General features: G+C 35.1%; 1 protein-coding gene across 2 annotated transcripts in view; it reads left to right on the top strand.

Annotated features, from left to right (window-relative positions):
* VPS50 (VPS50 subunit of EARP/GARPII complex) overlaps positions 1-22,497 on the top strand; it is a 140,107-nt gene that overhangs the window by 5,361 nt on the left and 112,249 nt on the right. For both annotated transcript variants that reach the window (XR_014326464.1, XM_082846773.1), the window contains exons 2-8: positions 2,155-2,223; positions 14,579-14,701; positions 17,579-17,650; positions 19,813-19,866; positions 20,675-20,745; positions 21,517-21,634; positions 21,718-21,753. Coding sequence is in view for 1 of the 2 variants with exons in the window: in XM_082846773.1 (XP_082702899.1) it covers positions 2,155-2,223; positions 14,579-14,701; positions 17,579-17,650; positions 19,813-19,866; positions 20,675-20,745; positions 21,517-21,634; positions 21,718-21,753 (543 nt within the window). In the remaining variant the exon portion in view is untranslated. The remainder of the gene's footprint in view (positions 1-2,154; positions 2,224-14,578; positions 14,702-17,578; positions 17,651-19,812; positions 19,867-20,674; positions 20,746-21,516; positions 21,635-21,717; positions 21,754-22,497) is intronic.

Here is a 22,497-nt window from a genome sequence, read left to right as displayed (position 1 = left end):
CAAATTATCATGTGTGGTAACTAATTTGGAGGCAAGGCCTTTTTCTAGATATTGGTATATACCACTTGTTTACTTGTTTTAGGCATTGTTTTCTTTACTGAGTAACTCTGGGGAAAGAGAAAATTACACCTGATATATTCCTTCAAGAATTTATTAGAGTGGTTAAACAAATCTATACTTTTTAAAATGTTTGTTTAAAAGTCATGGCAATTATTTTTTTAAAAGGTATTTCAGGGGTGGTTGTGATTTTGAATCAAATTATGAAGTTTTACTCTCATGTATGTGTATATGTTTGAATGTATATAAGTGTGTGTATATAATGTATAGAGAAGTTTATTTCATAACCCAACCTTGCCTTCTTTACCACTTTTGGTGCTATGCCCTTGTGATGACTCTTGGTGAGTAATTGGGACAAGGAAGAACAAACACACAAGAGTAGTTTTGTACTTTTATTTTCTCACTCATTGTAAGACTTTTAGCCTCAGTATGCTTTTCTTATTCCTGCAGACTTCGCTAGAAACTTCATTTTAAAGTCAGTTGCATATTCCCATGGGAACGATGGTCTAATTAGAGATTGGAGCCTAAGACTCCAAATAATTTACTAATTTCTTTGGTGCTTACTCTGTTCCTGGAACTATAAAGGCCAATAGAGGACTTGGTCTTTCCCTTCTCTTGGGTCTGAGAGATATATATATTTAATATTTAAAACTTCACTACTTTGGCAGAGGTGTTGGGAAATGTCTAGTGGGGTTTCTAAAACAATAGAGATTATAGTAGTCATCCAGGTTGCTTGTTAAAATGCAACTCCTGGTCCTAATCTAGAAATACGTATTTATTAGCTCTGTGGTGGGACCTAGAAGTTTTATGTGGAAGTTTTATGTTTAAAAACTTCCCTGGGTAATGTTGATGGAGATGATCCATGAGCATTACTGAGAAATGATGTTTCTTTGAAACGTAAGATTTAGGAAAACTTCATAGAGGAGTTCTGAAAGTGGAGTATTGATTTGGTTTCTTTAGAGGGTGGGGTGTGTGTGTGTGTGTGTGTGTGTGTGTGTGTGTGTCTGTGTGTGTGTGTGTGTGTGTGAGTGAGTGAGAGAGAGAGAGAGAGAGTATGAGAGAGAGAGAGAGAGAGAGACAAAGAAGGGCGGTATTCTGGGGATAATGGAAGATTGGGGATGAGGTTAGAGCACCTTGTCATAAAAAATTGTAGCTATGACTGGTGGTATTTTATAATAGGGAAGAGAAAATACACACCTCTATAATTTAAAAATGAGCAAGTTCTACTCTAAGACCCAAATAATCAACCTAAACATAACATGTATTTTGGTTACCAAGGACACCAAAAAGCCAATATAGAGTATCTAAAGGACAGAAACTTGACAGTAGAGTAAATCTCTCCTCAAGTTCATGTACCAGCTGATTTTGCTTATAGACTAATATTACAGGGAATTTAGGTGTCTGCTTTGAATAGACTATGTTAAAAAGAGGCTTTTAAAGAAAATTTAAATGGCTGACTTCTTTCTGTCTTGATAACTTTCCCTGGTACAAATGAGACTTTCGGAATCCCTCATTTGATGTGAATATAGAAAGTACCAGGTACTTTCTATAAAGAGCTAAAGCAGTGAGATGTGAGATTTAAGTCTCAATTATGTAGTATAAATTGGGTGCATTGGTGAGAAATGATAAAATCTAGGGATTACTTATGTATTAACTAAGCAATTATCATTATTTAAAAATCTTTGGTTAGCTCAGTCAGTTGGTATATTATATCTGTGGGTCATAATGCTTGGACCTTTTTACCACGTGCATTTGGTCATGATTAATAGATAAGTGCTTTTATAGAATGCTTTTTGTCACCCAAGTTTCTTTTTGTTGTTTTTGAATCATGGTTAAGTTAGACTTCAACCGTTAGGTATAAAGGTGCCATATAGTAATTTTATTTTAAATTTCCGAAAGTAAATCTTTACTTGATTTAATAATAGTATAGTACTATATGTGTTGTGACAATTGTTTTTAGAAACATATGTTCTATCTATTTTAAAGCAGGAAAATTTCTGTTTTTAAAATGGTGATTTCTATTTCAATAAGTATATTCTATCATGTTACAGTTCTGCAGCACAATTAAAATTCCTTTTATGTTATTTTTTTTTTAAGGGTCTGAAAAGTCCCCCAGAGAGCCTCAGTGATGTTGGTGCCATTGAGAGTCTCCGGGTCCCTGGAAAGGTATTGATCTACATGAGTGAGCGCGACTTTTCACTTCCTTAAGAAAATATTGTTGCCTTTGGATAATTGATTCACAGAAGCTTTTCCTTCCCACAGGCAGATGGTTGTTATGATGAGCTAGGTAAAGTTTTATAATGCAGTAGGCTTGGGGCTTGTTTTTGCTTTCATTACTCATTGGGATGCAGTATGATTCATTATAGTGAAGCAGAAAATGCGAAATTGATAAATTTAGAGTTTATTATTGTATCAAATTCTTTGCCTGAAAGCAGTTATATATCTATAAATGAAACTTATTGATTCATCTGCTGTAATTTGGATAAATAAAATGAAATGGCTTACTTTTTATGCTGTAACACTGAGCCAAAAATCATAGTAAATTATGTTTTTGTTATGGAGCAGAGATTTTTCTTTTTCTTTTATAAATTTATTTATTTACTTTTGGCTGCATTGGGTCTTTGTTGCTGCATGCGGGTTTTCTCTAGTTGCAGCAAGTGGGGGCTCCTCTTTGTTGCGGTGCACCGGCTTCTCATTAAGGTGGCCTCTCTTGTTGCAGAGCATGGGCTCTAGGTGCGTGGGTTTCCGTAGTTGTGGCATGGGCTCAGTAGTTGTGGCTCACGGGCTCTAGAGCGCAGGCTCAGTAGTTGTGGCTCACGGGCTTAGTTGCGCCGTGGCGTGTGGGATCTTCCTGGACCAGGGCTCAAACCCGTGTCCCCTGCATTGGCAGGTGGCTTCTTAACCACTGCGCCACCAGGGAAGTCCCTGGAGCAGAGATTTTTGAGTAAGTAGCTAAAGCACAGCTTATGCTAAATTGTAGATATTTTGGATTTCAATCCCCTGATATTCATGTGAACTTCGCAGTCTACAAATTTAATAGGTGTCATTTGAAAGCTAGCTGGCTTCCCCTCAGGAGAAATATTAGCCATTGTTAAATAAATAAATCCCTGCTGTCTCGCCCTCCGGGGCCTCGCCACTCACAGCTGCCTCCATGTATAGCAGCTGTATCGCAGATCAAAGCCTGTTTTGAATGTCTGCTCTTGTGGTTTTCAATTTGAGGATCATATTTGAAACTACTGTTTGTTTCCTGTGTCTGGCAACTTAATACACAGGGCTTGTTTCTCTAGATCAGCAATCCTACGGCCTCTTATCACACCTCAGTGTCAGCTGCTTAGGAGGATGATTTCCCACCTCTTTGAGGTGCCTTGCCCCCTAAAGTGAATTTTGTATTTACTGCTTAGCTTTTACATTAGGTCAGATACAAATACGATAAAATTCTAACCAACGCTTTTGCATGAAATGGCTCAGAAGCTATAAAGAGGCATTTTGAATAGTTTTATATAATTTTAGAAAAGACTGTTGGATGTGATAAAATTGGGAGAGATAACCATAAATCCTAATTGACAGATAATTCTCTGTATTTCTTTGACTTAAGAAATGATTATCAGGCGTTATGAACATGGCTTGAAGTGGATTGCATTAGATGTTTCAGAACCAGAGTAAAATTGATGTGAGCCTCTTTAAAAAATACATGAATGTATTGCATAGGAACTTTCTGTTGTCTTTAAACCATGAGTCCGTGATGTTTTCCCAGTAGCGGTAGGTAGAGAATTTATAATGATTTCATTACATAGTCTTCTTACTGACTCCGCACCCTCTCCCCATCAGTGATCAGCGGTGTATACTCTTTATTTAAAAAAAAAAGATTTTTTATTTTTTAAGTTTTTAAAAAATTTTATTTTATATTGGAGTATAGTTGATTAATGCACAGGGAATTCTACTCAATATTCTGTAATAACGTAAATGGGAAGAGAATTTGAAAAAGAATAGATACGTGTATATGTATAGCAGTGTATACTTTTAAGATGATGGGCTCTGGCTAGAGAGGCCAGTCTGGAATCACAAGGTCAGCAAGTGTAAATGGTTCAGGTGATGATTAAGCCTAGGGCAGTGGGCTGATTGACACTAAGAAGCTAATTGAGTTAAACTGTAAAACAGCTAATGGTAAAATTAGCATCAATGCCCTCAGCTTAAATTTAGCCTTATACTAAGAAAGCCTTTTGAGTTTTTTGTGTCTATTCTCTCTGTGCTCTCTCTGGAAACATTTAAAGTACTGCAGGGTGAGCTACTCTGGGTGGTTTTGAGAAATTGAATTGCTGTGTCTGGAGAGTGGCAAAGCTCCAGTCAGTAGATTAAGTTTGATGTGGTTGAAGTTCACAGTCGGTACTGAAACTAAGAATTAAGAAGGCTCACGTTCAGAAATTCCTTACACAGCATAGCTTAGTATAACTTGGATGCTGAAACATAATGCTGTGTTTCACAATTTAAATGTTACTTTATAGTTAGGTCATACATATAAATTTAATTTTCTCTAAAAATTCTGTAACTGTTTATGGTGACAGGTGTTAACTAGACCTGTTGTGGTGATCATTTTGCAATATATGCAAATATCAAATGATTATTTTGTACACCTGAAACTAATATATCGTTGTACCTCAATTATACCTCAATTTTAAAAAAGCATTATTTTAGCTTGGGTTCCCCTGATATTCCAGTGGGAAAAGTAAAAAACAAACAAAAAATCAATTTACACTGTTTAAGTGTTCAATGTAAATACTTGTATAGAGAAGCTTTTAAACAATAATTTATTTAGTAGCTCTATCTCTCAAGTATAGGTAGAACATTTTTAAAAAGGCATCTTTCGTCTTCAGGAATGGACCCATTTCTTTTTCCTGTTCTTGTCATCATATTTTTCTAAGTTTTAACAAGGAATTGAGATTTCATTGGGGTTTTCAAGAAAGAAAGTTTAGCTTGGGTGTTACATTAAAAGGTTCTTGTATAAAGGATAAGTAGGAGGGAAATATTAAGATGGAGCATATGAAATGGCTGTTTTAGATTAGAAATGGTCTAATATTGGCAGATTTCATATGGTTCGACTCATTAGGAAAAGGAGGGTAGTTAAGGAGAACTGAAGAAGGGAGTCAGGTGAGCTTGATAATCCAGAAAGTACTATTGATTTTTTTTTTCTTGAGAACTATATAAATTCTGAGTGGGAAGAAACCTTAGAAATCATCTGGTACAATTTCTGCATTTTAGAGATAAGATGACACTATATCCCATTTTAAGAGGAGATGTGAGTCAAATAATAATCCATATATTGGAAAATTGGAATTTTGGTGGAGAAAATAGTAAAGTAAAAAAAAAAAAAAGGATTCTTTTCAGAATTTGCTATAGGAAAGGAAACTTTTGAGCAGATTAAAAAAATCTTAGCTTAAATAGTTCAGAGCCAAGGTCAATGGTGCGCAAACTTTGCTGCACATTAGAATCACCGGTACCCAGGCCGTACCCCAGTCCAATTAAATCACGGCGTGGGGGGTGGAGCCAGGCGTCGGTAGCGTTTAAATATCCCCAGCTGATTCCGGTGTGTAGCCATGTTTGGGAACCATCGGCCAAGCTGAGGACGCGATGAGGAGAAAGAACAGGAATACAGGAGCCATTCTAGATAAAATTTTGTAAGTTTTATTGACAATTTTTGTGGGAAAAAGTAGAATGAAGAGTTAGTGATGACCTAAAATTTCATTCCTGGTAAATGGATTCTGTTGTTTTCGAATTAATGGGCTTTTCATGCAGAGGTAAGGATATAAGAAATTAATCTATATTGTATTTACTGACTAAACTTGTTATCCATTTAAGCAAATGTGTATTGTTTGAATTATGTGAAAGATTTTTAGATAATTTAATTGGTCACAGAATTATGGAGAATTAAGACCAACATTTGTTATATAATAATTGTAATAGCCACATGGTTGGTAGTTATAGAACTTATTGGGACTGTGTTTGAGAGGATTTGTTGAATCCCGATTAAAAAATAAAAATATCAGAACCTTATAAATCTATATCTTAAGTAAAACTTAAGTAAACCTCTTAAGTAAACTTCCCACAGTGCTGCTATAATGTCTACATATCGTAAACCTGAAGAAAAGTACTAATATGAATATTGTTTATGAATTTTTACTGAAATACTGCCTTCTGATATTATTCTTTAAAGATAAGGGGTTTTTTTGGTTGGTTTGTTTTTTAAGGCCTTGACTTTATTGACTTGTAAATACAAATAGGATTCAGCTACGTTTACTCTTGCATGATTGGCTTAACTATGCCTTTGATTTTCTTCATCAAAGAAAAATATAGGGTGAGGAGACAAAAGAAATAGCTGTTGCAGTCAAAACCTGAAAATATATTTGTCTAAATATAAGTATTTTTGTTTGTATACTTAATTTATTCCATAAATATTTATTGAGTACCTACGTACTCTGTAGCATTTCTATTATATAATATTCTGGGATTTTGGGCAGAGTGTTTTCTAGCTTTTAAATACTTCTGTGAAGTAAGATAAATAGATTTGACCGACTTCTTAGAATCCATGAAAAGAATCCTAAAACCACACTAATTACAGAGCTTTATTTTCAGAACTTTACCAAAACATGAGGAAAGTGCTGGAATAAGAGCCAAGAGAGCTAGGTTCAAGTATTGACTTAAACATTCAGCTTATTAAAGGGAAGTCATTTTAATAGCTTTGTGCCCCAGCGTGCTCATCTGTGAAAACATGTGAAAACTAGATGATATATATTTTTTTGCGGTACGTGGGCCTGTCACTGTTGTGGCCTCTCCCGTTGCGGAGCACGGGCTCCGGACGCGCAGGCTCAGCGGCCACGGCTCACGGGCCCAGCCGCTCCGCGGCACGTGGGATCCTCCCGGACCAGGGCACGAACCCGTGTTCCCTGCATCAGCAGGCGGACTCTCAGCCACTGCGCCACCAGGGAAGCCCAAACTAGATGATATTTAAGAGCCGTTTTAGCTCTGATATTTTATACTATCTTTATTGTAATATTTGTAGGAGAGAGAAGACAAAAATACAGTCAAAAGAATAAACTGATGAGTCTATTGCTATCTGATTTAGACAGGATAAGTGTTGAAATTTATGACTAGGAGACTTTTTTAGCTTTAGTGATTGGGATAAATCACTAAATTTCAATTTAGGATTATGTTTCATTTAAGACAGGTGTCTTCTGCAGGTGGTACCAAGAGGGACTCTAACCATGGATCTGCAGAATCATTTAGACTTTTTCTTAGGCATTCATGGCTAAAAATATTTAATTGTGTTCTTTTTAACCATTAATGAAATTATGCTTCTCTTGGCTTCAGATGCTTTGGTATTCTTAACCCTTCTTTTGTAGCAAATCATAAAAGATCATTTACGCAGTGCATTTGGCAATCATTTATTGAGCCAGGCTGTTACTAAGTTTTGAAGATGCAAAGAGGTACAAGACTCTATTCCTACCTGAACCGGAGTAGAAGAGACAAGCAAAAATAGATAATTGCAGAGGAGTATAGTAGAGATCTATACTAAGGCATGCACAGTGGTAGCACAGCTAGGAGAGGATTAGGGGTAGGTAGACGTGAGTGTGGGGTCTTCTAGAGTTGGTGATTAATTTGTTTTAGAAAGATAACTAGGGTACAGAGATATTTGAGTGGCAATCCTAGACCAGGATACTAATTAAGAAGATAAAGAGTATGAGGTTTAGGAAATGGAGAAGGGTTAAATTTGAGAGACATTTTAAAAGTAGGATTTAGGACTGAGAATTTTATTGGATGTAGAAGGTGTAGGAATTGGAAAGACTGGGGTCATTAAACACTGGGATTGAAGGTGCTGTGATGTCTTTTCTCAAAATAGTATTTCTTCTTTTAAGGAGCGGTCTGATGAGGTGTTTGAAAACTAAAAAACCAGAAAACTGTAAATTAAGACTTATACACTGGACTTTTCTGTCTGTGCTTCAGCTTATGTGTCTTTTCTTCAGCTTTAGCTAGACAGGCATGTGGCAAATAGCTTGATATTTTTCATTGAAGTTGAGAAATTTTTAAAGATAGCTTTTAAAAAAAATTATATATTTGATGTCTCCAAAGCTATTATCTTTAATGTTTTCTTTTTCATAGAAATAAATTTAGGAAAATACTTGTTAAAATAGCATAACTATTGAATAAGAGAAGTAAATAAAAATATTTGGCAGAGTATCGAATATGAAAGTTTTGCTTTCCAGTTTTGTGATTTTTAGTATGTGTTAGTAATTCAGTACATTTCCATGAATAAAATCAGTTTTCCTTCAAGATCTGTTTCTTTAAAAACAAATATGTGTATATTTGGAATGTTGTTATTTTGAAGAAAGGATTAAAATACATTTTATCACTTAAGTATAAAGCTGGATTAAAATAATGCCACTTGAGTAACCTTTTATAAAAATCTTCTGTAAATCATTTTGCTGAAACCTCCTTTTAAATTGTAACCCTAGTAATATTCCACTAGATGGCACTGAGAGCCTGAAGAAAAGCAGGGTTGGCTTGAAAAGTTCTGTTTTATTTAAAACACACACACAAACTGATGGCTGCTTTGATGGATTATTATTGTTCTAGTGGGATTTTAAGGAAATGTGCCATTTCCCCACATAATCAGACATCTGCCAGTTCATTATAAACATACATGGTATATGTATAGTTTTAGGGTGTTTGTGATCTTGAATCCTATTTCATTTGGAAACAGAAAACCTGTTTTTGTTCAGTGATTTATGATCTTTATCATACTGATTGCATATTGAAAACTTCATGTCTTTGTTCTTTAAGCTCTGTGTAGTTTTTGATAGATAAACATATTTTGCTCTCAATTAGAGCTCTAATGTGATGTTAACTTTGGTAAGACTATGGTTTCTGTTTTTAGAATAGCTATTTTTGTTGACTGATGAAAAATGCAAACAGAAAAATAAAGCTTTTGTCTTGGCAAACCCAAATTCATGCTTTACAAGAGCAAACTTTCTTCCTTTACTCCCTTCCTTTCTCCCTCCCAACACAATGAATTCTGCATTTATTCCGGTATATAATATGAACTATGGTCTAATAAGCTAAGTACAGAGATGGAAGTTGGTTTGCATTTTTTTTATTCTACTATGCATTTTCTTCGGGGTTTTGAAACCTGACCTGTGAAATGAAGATTTTTGCATTCATCTTTTGTTCGAATAAAAACTTACTACTGCAGATGATAAGTTTCCAGGCTGTTCTGTGGGTTTAAAAATGAAATTCCTTTTCAAAGAGAATATTGAATTGAATAATATTAAGGAGAACTGTTAAGCCGTCACAACTAACTTTTTACATTTATAAGAGTGAATAGGATTGAAAGTCTGAGCTTGGATTGATGTTTTTAATTAGTGTGGTATTTTGGGTAATTTGAAAGTAGTCATTAAATATAAAATTTGCAGTCTTTCTTTTCCCTCCTAAACATGAATGCATTCCCTTAAGAGGCGAACTCTTAGGTGGGAAATAGCTTTGTAAAATTATAGCCTGGTTTCTTTAGAAACCATAAATATATTGGAAATGTTTTATAACACCTTACAGTTGAGGGCTCTAATTGTTTTATAGAGTTGAATCCCCAGTTCTCATATAACCTTTTGTTGTTACGTTGAGAGGAAAAATAGCTTGGCTAAAATCAAAGATGTTGGCTTAAATGTTTATTATGATTGTTTTTCTTTATTTTTCATAAAGTTACATTTACGATATGCATTTTTATATGTATGTTCACGTAGCTTTATCTTGGAGATGATCAAAATAGAAGAATAGGATAGGTAGTATGTGTTATATGCAACCTTATAGTGTATTGTGACTGCTGGAAAAGACAGCCTCTAAAGTATTGAATGACTTCTTCGTTATCTGCCAGTTTTCCTAAAATATTCCTGCTTGGTTTACTATGTTAAGAAATATTTAATGTTTATGCTTACTTTTTGGTTACAGTATCTGGCACAGTGATATGTGTTAAGATATTTTTAGTAAAGGAAAAATATGGTTTTAGTATATATAAAAGTGTGTTGAATTTTAAAAACATCTCTCCCCCATGACGTTTTTCTGCCCTGCGGGAAGCCATCCTCTATTCCTTAATCTGTTGTATGCTTTCCCACTCCACTGTTTTTACTTTTGCTTTGCTTTATATTTTGTAACCTTATTCCCCCAATTTCTAATATTTGAAATTTTACCTTTTCTCATATTCTCTAAATGCCGCCTCTTCCATCAGATGTGAACTCACTATCCTTTGATGCCCTTCATTTTGTTTGTATTTCCTTTATGTTCTGCCCTGCATCGTCATTGTTTATTCGTCTAACCCACTCCTATTACTTCAGCAGCTATTTGTGGGAAGATTTGTATTTTACTCATCTTTGTTTCTGTACGACCTAGTACAGAGAATTTTTACATAGTGGGAATTTTAAAAGAAATTGTTAAATTAAAATATATGACTTGACCGGGAAAGATAATACTAGAGGTTTGACAATAGGCAGGTTATTTCCTGATGATAGTATGGGAGAGAGGTTTGATTTGTTCTTTTTTGACATTTGTACTTTTGTTTTTATCTCCTTTACAATTAAACTCATTACTTTAACTGTAGTTTTTCTCCAGCTTTAATTCTGGGGTGATGTTCATGTACTCTTTAGGTGTAGTTGATTACCTACCATCAGCAGGCAAGTTGTGGCACATTTGATGGCCTGTAGTTGTTGACATATTATTTTTGGATTTTCAAAGTTTGTAGAGCATTTATAGAACTATTATTAATTATAATATGTATTTATTATTTACTATGTGTCATGAACTTTACTATAACAATTCTTTAAAAAATTTTATTAATATCAGTCCGTAAGACTGAAATATTTTATTACCAAACATCGTTAAAGCATCTAATCTTCTTGGTAACTTTTAAAAGCATTACATATTTTAATATGGTGTAAGGAGTTTCATTTGTTATTCTATTCCCTTGATTGTGCCTTTAAAATTTTTTTGTAGGATATCTTTTGTTCATTTTGTTTATGTAAAATTTTGCCTCATACATTTATATTGGCTTGCAAAACTGGTTCTCTTTTACATGAAGAATTATGTATTTTTGTACATCTCCAACCCTAGAAAACCAGTTTATATAATGGCAAAATTATGGAGTAATTGTTTTAAGAATATGCTATCTAGCTGTTTTTGTTTATTCTAATTTACATGCATAAAATATCCCTAAAATCATTTTACATTTATTGTTATTTCTAGTTAGAAGAAAGAAGCCTTTCCTTAAGAGTTTGTGGAAAATTTTGACTATCAAAACAAGAACATGTTGTCTCTTCCTTTCCTTTTGTTCATATATTTCTTTTTTTATACAGTTCACTGTGTAAATTAATTTTAGTTTGATTCATGATTTTTATCTACATTGTGCCTTGGCACTTTGGAACATAATGATGGAGAATAAGGAGAAACCTCAGTTCTCAAGAAGTGTGTAATCTGATCGAGCTGTCAGCACTAACAGCTATGAAACGTTTAGAGAATGATTGGGTAGCAGCAGAGTCTTACAGACAGCCAGTGCAGTGGGATTAACAGGAACACGGTGATTGGGATTCTAGGCAGAATGGAGTTTGTCTGAGTTCAGATGTATGTTTTCACACAGGAGCACTAAGTTGTCTGAAAGGAGAGAGTATTTTATAGGGATATGGTGTTGGGCATTTGTTTTTGTTTTTGAATTCTGCTTTGTGTGCTATGTTTCTTTTTCTGCCTTTCTTGGTTTTATCTCTCTCCTCAGTCCAGGTTACTTAGAGTGTCAAGTGTTACATGTCACTTATTTGAAATTATATGAGTTTGTCTGCTCTCTGTGATATAATTGCTTAGTTCTCTAGGAAGGAATGGCGTTTGACCTTTTTATATGCATATACAGATTGTACTCTTTTTTACAGATTCATCACACTTGTGAAACGTGCACTTGTGAAATATTTATAAATGAAATCATGCTTTCCCTTTGACATTTTTAATAACTTTGGATATTTGTTTCACTGTCGTTTTGAGTGTGTGTGTATGTATGTATGTCCTTTACAGGTGAAAAAAACTAGGCATGAAGAGACTAAGTAAGTTGTCCAAGGTTAATAACAGAGTTGCAGCTAAAACCCAAGTGTCTTTACCTTTAGAACAATCAATTAGGTTGTATAGGGAGAACAGCATGTAGTTACATGCCATTGGCATTTACACATTTGAGATGAAAGTGCTCATTCATTGCAGTCTATTTGAATTCCTGGCTTGTTTCATATCTGATGGTTTTCATTCTTAGCAATTTTTGTAATCTTCAATTTTTTTGTGAATAGTACCAAGTACATTTATTTGCTGGTGGTGCTATGGAATTACTAGGGGGAGGCAACATTGCTATATCCTCACTTGGGCTTTATTCCTTCCCTCAGCTTGCAGCATCTGAAGCTGGTATTTCAAATGCCTATGACCCTTTAGGGAGAGAGATTGCCAGGAATTTCTCATCTCTTTTTCTATTTCATGTCTCACTGTCGATTCAGATTTCCACTGGATGCAGGGAGGTTGCCTGTGGATAGGCGAACTAGTTGGGAACCCTTCCACAAATGGTGTGGGTTTAACCCATGTCTGTTAAACCTCTTCAGTGCCATTGTCCAAGGTGCTACACAGATTAGTGGGTTGTAGATAAATCCCCACCGAAATACAGCTCCACTGTTAGGATGCTGGATTTCTTAGTGTACTCATAGTATCTAATTGCATGCTAAATCAGTGATGGCTGTCTTTAAACTTTTTTTTTTTTTTTTTGGTTAGTGTATTCTTATAAGTTGAGTTTTGGTACCAAAGACGCATTTTCTTTTTCATGCACTTTTAATTCTGCAGGTTTAGTTTTTATATGACTTTGCCTTCTCTTTTCAATTTATTGGAATTTTAAATGTAAACAGTTAAGTATTCTCTTAAGTTTCAGATTTATTGCTCTCATATTTTCTTTTAGTTTGAATATACCTAGAGGAATTTATAGTAAAAATTTTATCAATTTAAAATATAAATTAAAATCTAAAAGATATATAAGCTAGGCTCTTTTTTATAAATGAAAACTAGCCCTGCAATAAAATAATCTAGAGTATCTCTATTTGGAAAATATTGTCCTCAAATTAACCATATAATTTTTGTGTATTTAATTAGTGATGATTCATTAAGAATTTTTGTTAAGTATTATTTTGACTGTAAAATGATTTTAAATACTAGTTTCTTTTTCAAAAAATTTACTTATTTTTTTGGGCTGTGTTGAGTCTTCATTGCTGTGCACAGGCTTTCTCTATTTGTGGCGAGCGGGGGCTACTCTTCATTGAGATGTGCGGGCTTCTCATTGCGGTGGCTTCTCTTGTTGCAGAGCACAGGTGCTAGGGCACGCGGGCTTCAGTAGTTGCGGCTCGTGGGCTCTAGAGCGCAGGCTCAGTAGTTGTGGCACACAGACTTAGTTGCTCCCCAGCATGTGGGATCTTCCTGGACCAGGGCTTGAACCCGTGTCCCCTGCATTAGCAGGCGGATTCTTAACCACTGTGCCACCAGGGAAGTCCCAATACTAGTTTCTTTTTGTGTACTTAAATGTATTTGAGATTAATTTTAATAAAAAAACTGAATGACTAAATTATATGTCTATAATAATGTCTTGATTGAGCGTGTCAGAGAGTGGGTATCCGAGTTATTGAAATTTTCCAGTTAACTGAAGGTTTATCCAATTATGCAGTGAACTTGCATAGGATAAGGATGCTGACATTAAGGGTAGGGATTTGTCTGTTAAGCTCTTTTTTTGTTGTATAAATCCATAGAAGCCCCATACTCTATCATTAGAAAGCAAGCATTTTATCAAACTCAGAGCTTTAGGTTCATAATCAGTTCATTAATTGTAGTATCAGTACACCTTGAAGGAAGCCTCATGGAATTACAGAGCTAAACTTGTGAACCTTTTCTAGACATAAAATTACAGAACTAATCTTGTGAACCGTTTCTGGAACCAGTATTTCTTAGCCAAGCAGTGAGATTTTCAGCAGAAGGATTTCTGCTGTTCAGGGTTCCAGTACTAATTGTGACCTGAAAGTCACTGAGATGTACGCTGGTTATCTGTGTTGAGAGAGATTTAGAACATTGTTAGATGATGAAAACGTATATATATGTGATATGTATATATGATAGATATTAGGTAGTCTCTTTGTTTTTTCCTTTTGTTAAACATCTAAATTCTCTCAGCTGCTAGTTGGCATGCAAGGAATTGAAAATAAAATCTAGATCTTCAAACTGGCTCGTTTTTCCCTCTAGTAGATGGGTAGTTTTTAGTGTTCGGCTGTTTACTAATTTTCCATGAACTTTCCTGTTTTCTATTAGTTTGTCTCTTTGGTCAGAATGTTTCCTGGGAGAATTGTCAGTGTTAAGACAGATGATTATTTATGTCCGTGCAGATAGAATTATAACAGTTACAAGTACTATAATTGTGGTTTCCTTTCCCTTAAAGGAGGAATTTCGAGAACTTCGAGAACAACCTAGTGATCCTCAAGCTGAACAAGAACTAATTAATAGTATCGAACAAGTGTATTTTTCTACGGACTCATTTGATATTGTTAAATATGAGCTGGAGGTAAAAAAAAAAAATTCATTAACCTATCTAAAGCTTATTTTGTTCAGTGACTGAATTTGTGAGTGAGATATGAATGCCTTTTAGGGGCATTGTAGTTTTTTGATACAGGACTGGTCTATGATGACCATATTGTGACTAAACTATCAGCATTGTTTAAAGATGAGAGTATTTTTAAAAATGAAAAATTAAGTGCAGCTATAGAATATTGGTCCAGGAAACATTTTTGTATTTTTGGTTTTTAACTGTTATCACACAATATGTTAGTATGCTGTCTCTATCTTATTTTATGTTGGCTAAATATGTTTGGGAAAGCTCTGAGACCTTTTTTTTTTTTGCGGTACACGGGCCTCTCACTCCTGTGGCCTCTCCCGTTGTGGAGCACAGGCTCCGACGCGCAGGCTCAGCGGCCATGGCTCACGGGCCCAGCCACTCTGCGGCATGCGGGATCTTCCCGGACCGGGGCACAAACCAGTGTCCCCTGCATCGGCAGGCGGACTCTCAACCACTGTGCCACCAAGGAAGCCCAGGGAAAGCTCTGAGACTTTTAATCATGAAAGTATATTTACATAATTGTTTAGTCATAATAAATACCCCATGCCTTAATTTTTTTTTTAATTTATTTTTTTAACATCTTTTTTGGAGTATAATTGCTTTACAATGTTGTGTTAGTTTCTGCCGTATAACAAAGTGAATCATCTATACATATACATATATCGCCATATCCCCTCCCTCTTGTGTCTCCCTCCCATCCTCCCTATCCCACCCCTCTAGGTGGTCACAAAGCACAGAGCTGATCTACCTGTGCTATGCGGCTGCTTCCCACTAGCTATCTGTTTTACATGTAATAGTGTATATATGTCAGTGCCACTCTCTCACTGCGTCCCAGCTTACCCTTCCCCCTCCCTGTGTCCTCAAGTCTATTCTCTACGTCTGTGTCTTTATTCCTGTCCTGCCCTTAGGTTCCTTAGAACCTTTTTTTTTTTTAGATTCCATATATATGTGTTAGTATACAGTATTTGTTTTTCTCTTTCTGATTTCACTCTGTACGACAGACTCTAGGTCTATCCACCTCACTACAAATAACTCAATTTCATTTCTTTTTATGGCTGAGTAATATTCCATTATATATATGTGCCACAACTTCTTTATCCATTCATCTGTTGATGGACACTTAGGTTGCTTCCATGTCCTGGCTATTGTAAATAGTGCTGCAATGAACATTGTGGTACATGTCATTTTAAAAATTTATTTATTTATTTTTGCTGTGTTGGGTCTTTGTTTCTGTGCGAGGGCTTTCTCTAGTTGTGGCAAGTGGGGGCCACTCTACATCGTGGTGCACGGGCCTCTCACTATCGCGGCCTCTCCTGTTGTGGAGCGCAGGCTCAGTAGTTGTGGCTCACGGGCCTAGTTGCTCTGCGGCATGTGGGATCCTCCCAGACCAGGGCTCAAACCCATGTCCCCTGCCTTAGCAGGCAGATTCTCAACCACTGCACCACCAGGGAAGCCCAACATGTCACTTTTTGAATTATGGTTTTCTCAGGGTATATGCCCCGTAGTGGGATTGCTGGGGCGTATGACTTCAGACTATACTACAAAGGTACAGTAATCAAGATAGTATGGTACTGGCACAAAAACAGAAATACAGATAAATGGAACAGGATAGAAAGCCCAGAGATAAACCCACGCACATATGGTCGCATTGTCTTTGATAAAGGAGGCAAGAATATACAATGGAGAAAAGACAGCTTCTTCAATAAATGGTGCTGGGAAAACTGGACAGGTACATGTAAAAGTATGAGATTAGATCACTCCCTAACACCATATACAAAAATAAGCTCAAAATGGATTAAAGACCTAAATGTAAGTCCAGACACTATCAAACTCTTAGAGGAAAACATAGGCAGAACACTCTATGACATAAATCACAGCAAGATCCTTTCTGACCCACCTCCTAGGGAAATGGAAATAAAAGCAAAAATAAACGAATGGGACCTTAGGAAACTTCAAAGCTTTTGCACAGCAAAGGAAACCATAAACAAGACGAAAAGACAATCCTCAGAATTGGAGAAAATATTTGCAAACGAAGCAACTGATAAAGGATTAATCTCCAAAATTTATAAGCAGCTCATGCAGCTTAATATCATAATTGTTTGTAACATTGGCATTTTACATTTATAAGAACTGCAAAAAAAAGAATAGTAAAGTTCGTGTTTTAGATGAAACCAATTGCAGTATGCATATGTACTTCATATTGCAGTACATGCAGAGTTAGTACCCAACGTATTCTGAAATTTCATCATCAGTTGACTGAGACTTGAAGTTTAACTTGGGAGTTTCCCATCTACACAATGGAATGCATTTTTGTTAGTTTCCATACTATCCTCCAGCGTATGTATAATCCAGAATGTACTCCAACAACTGTCACTATCACACTGTAGTGCTTAGTTACCATTCATAGTATTTCAGAGGGGAAATATGTTTTGAGTTCTGGACGAGTAGGGATATATGGTGGCTGGTAGAGTGGGGGATAAGGGTTAGGACTTTCTCACATTCTCCTGTTGCAGGTTGTGGAAGCAGTGTTTCCCAGCTCAGGGGCCGGAGTCCCGGTGGTAGTGGGGATTCCAGGAGTTTGGAGGTGGCAGCAGTGGAGATAGCAGGGCTGGGTGAGGGATGGAACTTGAGTACCAGGGGGTTGGGTAACAGAGATATAGGCTTTTGTGTCTGGAGTCTAGTGGGGAGGTGGGGAGGATGGGAGGAGTGGGATGTGACACCGTTTTGTATGTGCAGGTTGTAGTTCCTAAGTCAGGTGTGCAGGTAAATGAAACCAAATTAAACAATTGATTTTTTACTCTTTATTTATGGATTTTTTTTTTTTAGAAGCTCCCTCCTGTTCTCAATTTGCAAGACTTAGAGGAGTACAGAGACAAATTAAAACAACAGCAAGCTGCAGTAAGTAAAAAACACATTTCTGACAAAACTGTAAATGAAACACAACAGAGAGGTGTAACGTTTGCAGGTTTTATTGTTTAACTAATATACTAACATTTTAAACAAACCTTATTATTTAACATGACTTTGACTCAAATGATGCATTTATACTTATTCAAATTTATTGTCTGTTCAGTTTCCCTCACATTACCTTGATAGATATGCTTCTAGAACTTGGAGTTCTTTCTCTGGAATCCTAAACGTGATCAAAGAATTTTGAACTTTTTTTTCCGATTACTAAGTACCTTTTTAGATTACTCCTTGTCATGTATGCATGACTTTCCTACCCATAGTTTTGTGATGGAGCTTTCTTATCTCAGAATAAAGGCTCCCACTTCTAGTTGAAATAGGTCCAAAGAGATTACAGGGTTAAGATTCATTAAATCTGAATTGCTGTCACTATTTAATCGTGTGATGTTGGGCAAGTCACTTAACCTTGCTAAATCTCTTGTTTCATCTGTGAAGTAATGGGTTGGGTTGGGCCTGCATTTTCTCTAATGCCGTAAAATTCTGTGATTTTGTATTTTCCTTGTGTTAGGCTGAATTCCTTTTATAAAACTCAGACTGTACTGTAGAAGATTAAGTAATGGTAGTAAGTGGTCTTGTTAATTTTTTAATACCAAAAGAGCAATTGTAATAAATTTAGCCATTTTAATTTAAGGTATGATCTTTAATAATACATCTGACAAATAAAGGAGGATATACTTCTCTTTCTTTAGTGTTACACCCAGATGTCTCAGTGGGTGCTTGGATCTCCCTGGGGGTAGCAGCATTGGTGTGGGGAAGGGCCTTGAGCACTAGAGGGTTGTGTGGTAAAAATATGTTGTTGTTTTTGGAGAATTAGAGTTCAGTGGATGGTGGCACCTTTTGCCTTCTCCTGGTTTCAGCATATTTAAATATGTACTCCTCCATCTCTGTACTTTATGTGGTAGTATTCTTTTGGGGATGAACCCCACCACAAGGGCTGTGTAGCACAGTGGCCTTTGGAATTTAATCAACCTGGCCTTGAATCCTGACCTTGCAGCTTACTAACTGTGGGTGAATTACTGCTATGTTTAAGATTACTCATCGGGAAAATGCAGCATGTAACCCATTTCAGTAGATTGTCATAAGTACTAATTGAGATAATGTAGGAAAAGCAGTCAGTATACTGCCTAGCACAGTGTAGACGAACGATAACTACATGGTCTATTTAAAACAAAAAAATGAAAAACCCATAACTCAAAAAAAAAGGCAATGACCCAAATAAATAAATAAATAAAGTGATAACAATCCCCAATTTGGTAAAATTAGGTGGGTTTCTGTCTGTGTACATCTATACACATTCATATCTATACAAATCTATACAAATTCATAGCAGATTAAGAAAACATGAAAGAATTAACGCAATCTTTGAATGTATGTGTAGTGTTTTGTTCTCAGTTGGCTTGGGGAAGGGGATACAGTTGTGTTTCTTGAGCAGATATTCACTAAATACCATTGGTGTGCCATGCTTCATGCTGGACGTGGTACCTCTGTAGTGTAGTCCTACAGGGGCCCCTGAAATTGTGAAATAAGAGGCTCATGTTCAAAATCATTATAATTCTAACTCACATATGTTACCGTTTTTCATGGAACTGACCAAGAAACCTTAGGTATCTTCAGAGCGCTCCAGAAAACACGCTTCCTGTTTTTCAGAAGTAGTGGACCAAACTGCTGTTTGTCTTCTTACGCGGTACAAAGGATTTAAAGGGTGTTCTGTTTCCCAGATAGAATTTCCATAAATTCAGTAGATTAAACATTTATTTATCTTAACAAGTCTATCTTTTTTAAAGCAAATCCTATACCCTTAAAAATGGTTATACTTTTGTGCATGTTAGTTAAAGCAGATACTCATGTTATTAACAATAATAATGACCACATATTGAGTTTCTATTAAGGACCAAGTACTGTGCTACATGCTATATCTCTTGTACTAATTTCATAGCCAAAGAAATGTACGTGGCCAATGCATGCCAGTATTTGCTGTAGAAGTTATTAGGAAGACCTATGGAATATTCTTGCTAAAATTTTAAATGTAGAATGTAATAGGAAGCATGAGGCTTTTTCTTTTATTTCCTTTGTTTGATTGCATGTTCTTATAGGTCTCTAAAAAAGTAGCAGATTTAATCCTTGAAAAACAGCCTGCTTATGTAAAGGTAGGATAACATTTGTTATTTTTAATAGTAAAATATTAAAAATGTTTGAGTGACTTATACTTGGAACTTGAAATATTTTAATTTATTCTTTTGTCTATAGTTTATAGCAGCATATTAACTCTATTTGGGTTGTGTGTATGTATGTTTTTTTTCTCTCATTTGGGGAATTTACCAAACTGCAAGAAGTGGAAGAGTTTTTATATTTGATTCTAAAGTAATCTATTTGGTTTTCCTAACTTGAAGAGCCAATGAAAATTGCTTCAGTGCACTTTGTAACTCATAGATCATTAATAATGACTGCTCAGTCTGCCTTTAAAATAAGATAAAATTGGAACTGTCTAGCTGAATCTGCCCTTTCATCAGAAAATAAGAGACTTCAAAATCCATTGAAATATCTTAACAGTGTTCAAATGAAGACATTCATTGTCAAAGCACCTTAGCAAACAAATCATATTTGTCATATCCTTAATTACCTCATGAAGTTCTGTTGGATAGAAACATTTAAACGGATATATTATTAGTGTTTATTTACGCCCATCTAAAGAGGTTGGGTCTACATTTCCTTATAAACAATACTGCCTAAATATTTTGTTACATGCCATTGTGAAAATCAATTGAAAGTGGTTATTTAAAATAATTTTGTGGAAAAATATACCAACAATGTTGAAGTTCAGGTATTTTTGTTGCTACTTTGTTTTCCAAGCAGGCTTTTCTTTGAAGCCCACTAAAGTTTTTGTTAGAGAACCATACCAATAAGAAAGAAAAATAAAATGCCTCAAACAGTAACCTACACCTAATCTTTCCATAGGAACTTGAAAGAGTTACCTCATTACAGACAGGTCTTCAGTTAGCTGCTGTTATCTGCACAAATGGGAGGAGGTATTGCATTTGATGATACTTTGTTCAAGCTGAGTAACATTTAAGAGAAACTCTGAAACTGTCATGGAAAATTGATTTTTTTATGATGATTGCGGTTTATAGAATGCCATTCATTAACTGAACATATATAATGGTCTAAAAACTGCACTAAGAAGGTCTGTGAGAAATGTCTTTAAATCTTGTTATGGATTAAAAATATTACTGTTTTTGTGTTGCTTAAATCCGTGCTTCTCAAACTGTCTTTGGTGAAGAACCAGTTTTCTTTTTTTTTTTCTTTTTTAATTTCCAACTTGTTACAGACTATTGTTTTTGTAAAATGCAATAAAAACAAATTTCTAGGAAAATGAATTTAAAAAGACCCAACCAACACATATAAAATAGTCTCATTTTTTCTATTATCAGATTCATCAAGCATAAAATTATTGTGTTAACTTTTGCTCTGTGTGTTTAAAAATTTTTTTATTATTAGATTCATCAAGCATAAAATTGTTTTGTCAACTTTTCTTCTACATGTTTTTAAATGCTTATTCTCAATTTCTGTACTTTTGTGGTAGATCAGTAACAGTTTGAAGATTGGTATCAGACCACCCACCATGCTTCAAGTAATGCTGGTTTAGTTTGAGCCGTTGAATAAATTTGTCAAATAGTGCTCACAGTCCCCAAATTTAAGAGCAATTCAGGATACTATCTCATTAATTGCCTAATTGTTCTGTGTGGATAGTGTTCTTACTATACTAGAAAAACTTAACTATTTATTTTTCACTTTTACAGACACTTGAATATTGCAAAGGAAGGTTTTACTCAAGCTAGTTTAGGCCTTCTTGCAAATCAAAGGAAACGTCAGTTGCTGATTGGACTTCTGAAATCTCTGAGAACTATAAAAACATTGGTATATACAGGTTACTTTTTAAAAGTTAAAGCTTAATTTTATGGTTGAAACAGATTTTACCTTTTGATTTATGTTCTTTTCAGCAAAGAACAGATGTCCGCTTAAGTGAAATGCTGGAGGTAAGTTTACAAGGCTTGGAAATTTGGTGATCCTAATAATATTAAATAGAGAATTATTGTGAAAAAAATTCAGATGTGCATTTTTCTCGAATTGGTATATAGTATGAAGAGCATTTTTAGACATGTAAAGGAACTTGCTGTAGTGCATCTTCTTCTATTGATATGATATACTTCATTTAGAAAAAATTATTGGGGGAAATGTTCAGTTTGTAGCAATGTGGGAGTGTTAACTTCAGTATCTTTTGATTATATCTGTGCCCAAATAGCAATGAAATTATCTTTTGTGTCTAACATAAAGTAGTGATTTGAGGAGTATGTCATAGATTAGTTATGTTTGGTGTCTCATATATTAATTGATTTTCTGAGTGAGCTATCTGTTTTCTGTTTGATGCTTTCTTAGTATTGTCTGTATACTTCCGCTATAAGTTTCACCAAAGCCTAATGTATTACGTGTTTCCCCATAATACTCGAGCACCTTTGGGTAGGTACTTTGTTATCATCTCAGCATCCCCTGTGGTTTGAATTGCCTTTGTTGAATTTAGATATGAACTTCAGGAACTTTTTTAAATGATTTTCTGTATAATCACTGTATTACTTCTAAACTATTACCACTAAAACTAGGGTTTGAGAAATGAAAAATTCATTTGCCATTAAATTACTGTTTAGGAATATTTGGGGCCATTAATGAATATTTCACTTTTTTCCAAATTTATTTGTTTAAGAATATTTATGGATTTATGATAG

The sequence above is a fragment of the Leucopleurus acutus genome (genome assembly GCF_964270905.1).
Source record: "Leucopleurus acutus genome assembly, chromosome: 9".
In the NCBI taxonomy this organism is placed as follows: domain Eukaryota; kingdom Metazoa; phylum Chordata; class Mammalia; order Artiodactyla; family Delphinidae; genus Leucopleurus; species Leucopleurus acutus.
Note: the sequence above shows the minus strand (reverse complement) of the source record. Positions and strands in the feature narration are given on the sequence as shown.